At 38.5% G+C, this 10,894-nt stretch overlaps 1 protein-coding gene across 1 annotated transcript; it reads left to right on the top strand.

The window, feature by feature from the left end:
• Nucleotides 1-3,065: 3,065 nt before the first annotated feature.
• Nucleotides 3,066-8,239, top strand: LOC149397724 (sugar transport protein 7-like). Its single transcript, XM_089615200.1, has 4 exons — nt 3,066-3,513; nt 3,935-4,254; nt 5,747-6,373; nt 7,412-8,239. The coding sequence occupies exons 1-4, from the start codon at nt 3,369-3,371 to the stop codon at nt 7,817-7,819; spliced, it is 1,500 nt and encodes a 499-aa protein (XP_089471326.1). The 5' UTR covers nt 3,066-3,368; the 3' UTR covers nt 7,820-8,239.
• Nucleotides 8,240-10,894: the final 2,655 nt, after the last annotated feature.

Here is a 10,894-nt window from a genome sequence, read left to right as displayed (position 1 = left end):
TAGAGCGAAAGAGCTAATACAAAACGCTAGGTCTAATGAGGACCTAGGTGCCAAAACAAAAGAGAAAGAAGAAGAAGAAGAAGAAGAAGATAAAGAGAGAGAGAGAGAGAGAGAGAGAGAGAGAGAGAGAGAGAGAGAGAGAGAGAGAGAGAAGGGGGGGGGGGGCAAGTCTAGAGTGAGAAGCTCTCAATCTCAAAAACTTGTGTCTTCAACATTGTAAATGAGGTGTGGTATATATTTATAGGAGGAGGGATCGCCTTGAAGAGGTAGTTTTCTCTTTTCTATTGAATATCACATATCCATGACCACAATCTTTATTTCTCATTCCTATCATAATACCAAGGTTGGAAACTAGTTTCCCTTTTCCTCTATGGCTTGGACGTCCAACACACATGGCATATTCCATAAATTTGTTTCCTCTTTTTTTCCTTTTGGCAAGTATCTTCATACATCAATGCACAAAATTTCCCACTTTCTTTTATGATGGTGAACGAAATTGAGCTTCTAGAACATGCTTCTAGATGTTTCTTTATTTGTTCATGACAATACAAGAAAAGCTCATGTAGAATTTTCACATAAAATGGGATTCAATCCTCAAGGCCCAAATCTCCATGTTGGCCGTGTGGATCATCTACATTGTCATCATATGACAATGTCTAAAATCATATTTTAACATTTATACCATCTTATGTACTTATGGACAAAATTACTCTTTAGACAATTTTAATAAAATTCGTCTAGTTCAACATTTGAACTTGTTTTGACTTAGCTACTAGTTTAACAAATCCTACTATTTAGCCACGACTTATCGTGGCTATTCCCGAGAATAAAAATTGCGGCTGTTTCCACTGTTTGTTGTAGTGGCTTGGACACAAAAGTTCACAAACGTTTTCCAAGTTTTAGCTTAATGTCGACTCCACTAAAGAGTTGACACTGAAATCTCTCGGTTCAAATGAATATATTTTCTACTCAAAATTCTACTTAATTGTGATTAGTGGATCCATTGTATATTATCTATGTTTACCCTTCATGAATATCATCAACTAGATGAGATTTATAAAATTACCAGTTTACCCTTCTAGTTGTTATTTCCTCAACTCCTTTGTAACTTGTGAATAAGATAGAAACAATGTATTGACAATGAGCTAACAAGTCACATTGATTCCTCCAAAAGAGTCATGACTCAATTTGGACATTGGCCAGTTTATTTATTCACATTCCAAGGAACAAAGCATGAGGTGATATACATTGCATTTCAGCAATCTTGTACATGAATTCTATATCTATGAGATCTTCACAAAGTTGTTCGTGAAATCTTCATAACTTAGTACTTCATCAATAGGTCTTGTCTATATCACATATTGAATCTAGAACTCTAACTTTCTCAAATGAGAGTATGTAAGCTATGAAATGACATGTCTCATTTCGGGATTGAGGTAAGCATGATGCAATTCATACATAATGACTTTGAGACAGAAGAGGTTAAATGGTTTGTTCTTATACTCTCTCTAGAAGTTCACTGGTCAATTCAATATCTCCTATAGAAGATATCTAGGAAGAACTATAGAGTGCCCAACTCTCTATGTCTCATAACTAGACATCATAGGTTCTCCTAACAATCATACTGAGATCAATAGCCCTTTGATCCTTAGATTGTGAATATACTGTTTTAAGCAAACCATGAAGAGTTTGTTCATGTAAATCTATATTCGACTCTTCATTTGTTGTTAGGTTCGTTTAAGGACTAAAGACTAAGGTTTATCATAAAGCTTCAAACAAACAAGGAAGTATGAATGAAAGTTTCAACTCTTATTAATTATTCAGCGGTTACAAGCAAGAGTCTTCGTGAGATTTTATTACATCAAATGTATATAAGTTATGACTACTACTCTTCTTGTGGGCACCAATGTCAACATTCACCACTCGAGTCTGGAGGAAACCAAAATGAATGAGTTTCGCTTGAAGGGTAAATGTAGGCCAACAAAGATACAAGTCGATATCCGAAGACAAAGGAACCACAAGAAGCCCATGCAGCGTCACTCGCACCTCCAGTTCAGTATTTGATGAGAAAGACATGGCGAATTTTTCAAATTTCACAAGTTGGCCTGACTCCTTCGAGTATATCTCAATGCAACCCATCAATCTCCGACAATCAACTGCCGTTGCCTGGAAAAAAAATCAAGGTGTCTTCGGCGAAGAAAATGTGGGACAGAAGGTCTCACTTGCACATACTAATTCCATGAATAAGCCCCTCACTGACTTGGTGATGGATCATGGATGAGAAGCCCTGTGCGTAAAGAATAAAGAAATATGGTGAAATCGGATCATCCTGACAAAGACCACGAGACATAATGAACTCATCTAAGATATTGCCGTTGACTAGCATTGAGAAGCTAATAATGGAGATGCAATTCTTGACTCGATTGATCCAGCGGACTCCGAAACCCATACTTTTTTCATAATATGCCACGCATAGGATCACTCAATACGATTGTTAGCCTTACTCATGTCAAGCTTGAGAGCACAGTAGCCTACTTGACTTTTACTATGCTTCCAAAGCCAATTGTTGCACTCAAATGCAAGAAGGATATTGTCGTTGATTTGCCGCCCCACCACGAAAGCGCTTGGTTCTCATCAATCACTTCTGGGAGGAAAGATTTGAGGCGATTGACAAGAGCATTCGACACTATTTTGTGCAGAACGTTGCATAACATGATTGGTCGGAAATCTTTTAAATTTTCAACTCCTTCCATTTTCGAGACGAGAGTCTTTTTCTAATCTGTGACGCTGGCGTCACCGTTGAGAACCTGGATGCACGACTCGCTGACACCGAGTCCAATGGAGTCCAATAGTATTGTTTCATTACGATTTATAGAGTTCATCATCTAAAGAAAGGATTACAATAACAGTCTAATAATTCAACAATGATATCGTGCAACGTGTCACTGCCATAAGAGCATGTGTCTTAAATTAATCTCCTATCCAATACAATAAATGACAGCCTATAAATTGCCAAAAAAAATACGTAGTTATCTCATCTCTCCCTCACTCTTCTTCCTTCACCTTTACTTAGTTAATACTTAATTGTGATATCGATGTATATAAATATTCAATAATTTTTCTTTCAACTGCCAGATGAGTTCTGTCAAGTGGGATATATATTTTTCCTCTTTCTTCATTTAATTTTTCTTCTAGTCAACTGTGTGTACAAGTTTTAAAAAATCTACAGCTAATCCTCACCAAACAAAACCCATTCAAAAAGGGTGTTTTTTTTTTTTCTCTTATTCCCTTTTCTCTTACTCAGTTAGTCGGAGAGTGTTTGATCAGGTTTGAGAAGAAGAACAGAAAGAAGAAGAACAAGAAGAAGAATGGCAGGTGGGTCATTTTCTCAAGGTGGTTTGGCCATGGAAAGAGCTGAGCAATACAAAGGAAAATTGACTTCCTATGTCATCGTTGCTTGCTTCTTCGCTGCCATTGGAGGTTCAATATTTGGCTATGATATTGGAATTTCAGGTATTCACTTAGTTAATTAATTTCTTCTATGTTTTTAGAAGGAAAATGTTTATTTTTAGAGAATACTCCTGAATCTTGATGAAGAGTTCTTTTAGTAGAAAAATTGATACCTTTTATTTTCCCCAACTTTTTTGGGTCAAAAGTTCAGATGATGATGAGTGATGTAATTGTATAAGTTGAGTAAAAAAAAACACTTTAATCTTCAACTCCAACTAAATAAAATAAAATCATCTTAAATAACTTATGATGAATTTAGAGTCATAAATAATGTTACTGGTATAGTTTTTGGTCGCATGTTATATAAATGAATTCTGATGTAAATCACTCAAAGCCAAGCTTTCACTTACATAATTGGGAAATGCATTTACCATAAACGAACGAATAGGAATAATAAACATCTTAATCAATCAATTGCTTGTAGGAGGGGTTACACAAATGGATGGATTTCTTGAACATTTCTTCAAGAAAGTGTACAGAAACAAGAAATCAGCCCATGAAAACAACTATTGTAAGTACAACAACCAAGAGCTAGCGGCTTTCACTTCGTCTCTATACCTCGCCGGTTTGGTGTCCTCGTTGGTGGCCTCGCCGGTGACGAGGAATTATGGGCGGCGAGCGAGCATTATCGCCGGAGGAGTCAGCTTTTTCGCCGGAGCTGCACTAAACGGAGCGGCTATTAACATGGCAATGCTCTTATTGGGTAGAATCTTGCTTGGTGTTGGAATTGGGTTTGGAAATCAGGTATTTTATTTTTTTATTTTTCCAAAGTTTTTTTAAAAAAAATATATGTTAAATGATTTGTTTATTTTTGTTTTGTTTTTTTGATAGTTTTTTTTTTTATAAAATCGATCGCGTCATGTAGTGGGAGAGACTAGAGAGTGGGCTTAAAAATCAAGCTTACTTCTCGTCTGAAATTAGAAACAGAGCAAATTTTTGTTAAAATCAATATAATGAATTTATGATTGTGTTTGGGAGGTTAACACAAATTTAATATTCTAGGATAAGTTTATTTACTGAGAAATAAGAACCGTATTATAGGAAAAAGAATGAACTTTTAAATTCCAAGCCAAGTTATCAATAAAACGTGTACAGGCTGTCAAATGATGTAGTCTTGAAGTTGAGCAAAAATCTCACTTCATAACTTAATTTTACAGCAATCATGTATTACACACATTTTGAGGAAAATTTTAAAGTCAACAACGCAACTCAACTCAATCAATAGAGCTAATAAAATATTTTAATACATTTCTTTATATCTTTCATACGTTCTTACCCTTATATTATTTTTTTCAACTACATCACTTATAGCTGTTATACTCTATAGAGATTGGAAAAAAAATACATATTTACTCAAATAAATTTTTATCAAATAAATTTTTAATACACAAATAAAATAAACTATAAAATAATCAATTTTTTTTATTTCATATACTGTCAATTTTTTTTTTTTTTTTTTTTTTTGCATTATGTTCACATTACTCTATATCTTTTATAAATTTCTTTCGAAATTACAAATTTCATTGTAGTATTCAAAGTACTTAGTTTAAACATGAATAAATTAACGTATCGGATTAAAGAAATAATAATACGTAAGTAAGAAAACTGTTATGTGATATATTAATAAAATTTTAGGGCAAATTATTTAAATTGGAAATTGTTAAAGAGTCAAAATATATACTAGCAAAGGAAAATAAATGCAACAAAGAACAGTGACTTAACATTATTCATCAACCCCTTAAAAACGTTATTTGCGGGAAGAAGCCCTCCTCAAATATCAGTTTTTAATCTTCTTCTTCACTACTATTATTTTATTTTCAAATATTTAGCGATATAAGTAATAAAAACATAAGCATTTGTATTTTAATCAACGCTTTATAAATTTTTCGTAAATAGTCATAAATATTTCGTAAATAACAAAAAATATGACATAATCAACTTTATTTACACATATTTACTAGAAATTTACTATGCGTAAATAGATTTACGTGATTATTTACTAAAAATTAACAAAACGTTGGCTATTTAGAAATTTTTAACTTTTCATATGGCTAGATAGCCATTGGACCCTTTTATTTTTTGTATTTTACATTAAAAAAATTCATTTTAGCCACCCCTCAAATAAAAAATTTCATTTCATTCCCCTCTTTAAAATTGTTCTGGTTGGTTCAAATTTTTATTTTTTTTTTCTCTTCAATTACTATATCTCTAAATCTCTAAACACAAAATTAAACAGGCAGTGCCACTATACCTCTCGGAAATGGCACCAGCCCATCTCCGGGGAGCTCTAAACATGATGTTCCAACTCGCGACCACTCTCGGGATCTTCACCGCAAACATGGTCAATTTTGGCACCCAAAAGCTCGACAACTGGGGTTGGAGGCTCTCCCTAGCCCTCGCCGCCTTTCCCGCTTTCATGATGACCCTCGGAGGAATCTTCCTTCCCGACACACCCAACAGCCTCATCGAGCGCGGCTCTGTCGAAAAGGGTCGAAAAGTTCTTGAGAAGATCCGAGGCACCAAAGACGTGGACGCCGAGTTTCAGGACATAGTCGAGGCCAGCGAGATTGCCAAGGCCGTTAAGAACCCGTTTAGGAACATCTTGCAGCGGAGGAATAGGCCTCAGCTTGTGATGGCGATCTTTATGCCGATGTTTCAGATCATGACGGGGATTAATTCGATTCTGTTTTATGCGCCGGTTTTGTTCCAGAGTATGGGGTTTGGCGGGAACGCGTCTTTGTATGCCTCGGCTATAACTGGGGCTGTGCTTTGTGGGTCGACGTTGATTTCGATGGCGACCGTGGATAGGTTGGGCCGGAGAGTTTTGCTGATCAGTGGTGGAATACAAATGATTGTATGCCAGGTTAGAATTTTGATTTTTTTCTCTTTTACTCAAATTTATGTTTTGAGGGAAATTTCTAATAATTAATTTTTTGGAGGAAAATTTGGGAGTGATAAATATGTACGGAAAGTTTTAGTCAGGGTGTATAACTATAAAATTGGTATTTCAATCTACAAGGAAAAGTTAGTTAAAAAACGAAAACCAAAGCAAATTTACGCGTGCCCTTATTTTTTTAGTATTCGCGTGTTTTCCCCTCGAATTTTACTTAGCTTTCCAAACACATTAAAAATTTTAAATTTTGTTATTAAATTCCTTGAACTTTTTCACTTTCCATTGTAAAATTTGGGTTCTAACCTAGAAAATATGTGGATAACGAGAATTCAATTATGGGTGATGTAACTAAATAGTCAATTTAAAGTTATGAATTTGCAAAATAGTCAAAATTTGTCTTAATTTAGTGAAATAGCCTAAATATGCAGTAATCAGGTTTCAATTTTTTTTTACTCTAAGATCAAATTTTTTGAAAGTGATATATTGCTTATTATAATCGTCAAAAATTTAGATCTTGATTGTCAAAAAAACTTTGAAAACGTAAATTTGGCTAGTTTGCTGAAAAATTGAAACTTTAGCTATTTTCCTAATCAATAAGTTTCAAACGGCTATTTTGTACAATTTCTCCTTTGAATTATTCTTTTCTTGTGTCATTTGGAATGATGAAAATTCGACATAAATTTGAGGAAATTTTTTCAGGAACTGAATATCCAAAATTGAGATTTTATAATGTGAAACATAAAAATCCAACGAAAATTTTATCACCGTAGACTTTGAAACTAACATTTGAAAGGATTTAGATTTTATACAATTTTGATTATAAAACACAAGAAGGAAGAGAGACTTCACTTTTTGGAATAAAAACAATAAACGTGACAAGTGACAGAAGTTCTTCTCTGGTACTAAAAATGGGATTACACTCGAGGGTTGTTTGTTTTTTTGTTCCATTACTATTTTGATTATTTCACTGCTGATGACGTCGTATCTCACTACTTTCTTATCACACAGGTAACAGTGGCCATAATCTTGGGCGTCAAATTCGGAGACGACCAAGAGTTATCAAAGGGCTACTCGGTACTGGTTGTGATAGTGATATGCCTATTTGTTTTGGCATTCGGATGGTCGTGGGGCCCGCTCGGGTGGACGGTCCCGAGTGAGATTTTTCCTCTTGAGACTCGCTCGGCCGGTCAAAGCATAACGGTGGCGGTCAACCTCCTCTTCACCTTCGCAATCGCTCAGTCGTTCCTCTCTCTCCTCTGCGGACTCAAGTTTGGGATATTCCTCTTCTTCGCATCGTGGATCGTCGTGATGACCGTCTTCGTGTACGTGTTCCTTCCGGAGACCAAAGGGGTCCCCATTGAAGAGATGACTTTCTTGTGGAGGAGGCACTGGTTTTGGAAGAGGGTGTTGGATTGATTTGAGGAGGTAGAACTCAAGTTGTTGACTTTTTTCGGGGTCAGTGTTTGGCTTATGAGAGTGGGTGTATTGAAAAAAAGTTGTAGGAATTTATTCTGACATTAAATAATAATTAGTTAATAGAGCTTGAAATATATTTAATTTAAGGTGGCTAGTTAAGATGGCTTTAGAATGTGTATTTTGAACTAATTGATGGGGCAAATACTCAGATTTAAGGTGGGTAGCTAAGATGCTATAAAATTCAACTTGTCTACCGACCGGCTTGCTTTCTTCTTGATTTCTCAACTCGGTGTTTGGATCTACTTGAGTGATTGCTGGTTTGCTTCCAAACATCCTTGGTTCTTTCAAGAGATCAAGAATATACTTCTTTGGGATATGACTATCTCTTTAGTGGATCGAGCTACTTCCATACCGAGGAAATATTTGAGCTTTCTCAAATTTTGGTCTTGAATGTTTTGAAAAATAAACCTTTAACTCCGTTAATTCTCTCTCATCATCTCATGTCATCACGATGTCGTCGACATAGACGATTATTAGTGTGATCTTCGCACTTGAGTGCTTGTAGAATAACGTGTGCTAGTATCGCCTTAAATCTTTCCACAGAGCTATCTACATTGTACTTGATGGTGAATACCCACTTGGTGTTGACCGTGTGTTTTCATTCAGGAAGAGCAATCAACTCCTAAGTTTCATTTTTCCCAATTGCATTTATTTCTTCATTTTCATTAACAGCCTCCATCGACTTTGGAATAGCTAGAGCTTTATGTATCTGAAAGATCAGATCTATCTGAAGTAGTTAACCTGTTCAGTGTTGTTAAGAGGTGTAACAACAACAAAGACAACAAGCAAAAAAAGCAAGTAAACAAATAAAGTAAGAGACACCAAGAATGGTAACCCAGTTCAGCTTCAACTGCATACTCTGGGGGATATGAATCCCAGTGAAAAGAGTAACTTCACTAGTCAGTAGTATGAGGACATAAACGGAATACACATGGATGATAACCTTCCACGATTCCTAACTCCAAACTATTCTAGATAGCCACTAATCTAGGCTCCCCCTAGACTTGAGCTCTCTACACTTTTCCCCATAACACTCTCTCAGTGTATCAATGTAAATGAACCAACAGCCACCATTGTAAAAGGTTAGGTTTGATCTCGTCGGAAAGACACAAACACTAGATAACAAAAGATACACCTTTTCTTCAAAAAGATTTCGGCAACATAAGTGTGTAACCCTAACCAAGAGTGAGACATTCTCTTTTATAAGAGACAAACAAAAGGAATGTCCTCTGATCCGAAACAGAGACAAATGGCGCACATTCACCATGGCCAGTTAAAAAGTTATTAGCGAAGCCACGTCGCATCCTGACATAGATAGATAAAAGATGTCATGTGTGATGTGATGAACAATATAAGGGACAATAGGATTGCCTAAACCAAAAAGCCAAACTCCATGTAACAACAATCTCCCCCTTTGGCTTTGAGAAGGCAAAACTCTTATCTTGAAATACTGAACAACCAAGCAGAACACACGATCACTCATGCCACAGTCACTGATAGAGGAACATAGAACACGAGCGCAAGCCTAACAAATGATCTTCAAGCTATGAACTGTACGGTCACTCGTGTCACAGTGACTGACAGAGGAAACAACAAGAACACATGCACAAAGCACATAACTGCTATAGCTAGAAAACCAAAAGCCAGTGTTAGTATCAGTATCAGTTTTTAGAGATTGATTCCCCCTTTTTGCCAAACAAAGGCAAAGAAAGAAGGAAAAACCACAAGGTAGTTGTTGTCGCTCGTTTTCGGACAACTATTTAGGAACCTAAAGCGGTCAGACCCAAGGCCAGACCAAGTGGTCTCGCTTTGGCTCGAGTGTGTCGGACTTGGTATCCCAAGTCGTCCCTTAGTTGTCGGTGGTGTTTGCCTCGTCCATCGTCGATATTGCGAGAGAAGGAAACGATGAACTACAAAGTGGAAACAGAGGGGGTGCCTCTGTTTACCTCTCCGATGCTCAACATTAGTAGGATTAAGGTGGAGTATAGAGGGTTTAGTGTTTAGAGGGCCAAAGCTTTAGAGAAACGAGTGAAGAACGAGTTCAGCAGCGTTTTAGTACTCAATTTCGGATTACCTGACTCGAGAGGTCGAGCGTTTCGTATTTATAGGTGACCAAGGAGCGTTTGGAGGCCCCTTGGCCGAGTGACGACCCAGGACCGGCCAAATGACGACCCAGGGGCGGCCATCGGCCGAGTGACGACCCTGGGCCGGCCATTGGCCGAGTGACAGCCAAGGGTCAGCCGAGTGACGACCCAGGGCCGGCCCTGGGCCGGCCGAGTGACGGCCCTAGGCCAGCCGCTGGCCGAGTGACGGCCCTAGACCGGCCATAGGCCGAGTGACGGCCCAGGGTCGGCCGAGCGACGACCCAGGGCCTGCCATTTGCCGAGTGATGGCCTTGGACCCGCCACTAGCCGAGTGACGGTCCTGGGCTGGCCATTGGCCGAGTGACGACCCAGGGCCAACCAACAGCCGTGTGACGGCCCTAGGCCAGCCACTAGCCGAGTGATGATCCTGGGCCGGGCATTGGCCGAGTGATGGCCCGGGGCCAGTCGAGTGATGATCCAGGGCCGGCCATTGGATGAGTAACGGCCCAGGGCCGGCCGAGGGGTGACCCAGGGCCAGTCATCGGCCGAGTGACGACCCTGGGCCGGTCATGCCTCGACGGGAGGCCCAGGGCCGGCCGTTCCCGATCTCGCCGTCGCTTCACCTGGTCGGGACGGGCGGTAACATTAGCCCCCGGATTTTATCACCGGGTGTAACCCGTGTGGTAAACTCAAGGCTATCATGCCGCCGTACGCCCACCGGAGCAACACGTCGTCAAGAGGTACGTCTCAGCCGCTTTTAATTATTGTTTTTTTTATCACTTTGGTTTCCTCACCTTTTCATCTCGTTGCACGTGCTCATGGACCCCACCAACCGCCTGTCGACGTGTGGGACCGTTGAGGACGATCTTCTCTCTCTACTCGATGACCCCCATGTGAATCTAGAGGATTTTTGGGCCCAATTTTCATCCCC

Source organism: Urtica dioica, chromosome 5 (assembly GCF_054948205.1).
Source record: "Urtica dioica subsp. dioica isolate 48M chromosome 5, U.dioica_male_clone48M_v1_H2, whole genome shotgun sequence".
NCBI lineage: Eukaryota > Viridiplantae > Streptophyta > Magnoliopsida > Rosales > Urticaceae > Urtica > Urtica dioica.
This window is presented reverse-complemented; position numbering and strand designations above follow the sequence as displayed.

Coding starts and splice junctions, on each gene's coding strand:
- LOC149397724 (XM_089615200.1), top strand. CDS start 3,369: ATGGCAGGTGGGTCATTTTCTCAAGGTGGTTTGGCCATGGAAAGAGCT. Junction 3,514..3,934: donor CTATGATATTGGAATTTCAG/GTATTCACTTAG, acceptor AATTGCTTGTAG/GAGGGGTTACACAAATGGAT. Junction 4,255..5,746: donor GAATTGGGTTTGGAAATCAG/GTATTTTATTTT, acceptor AAAATTAAACAG/GCAGTGCCACTATACCTCTC.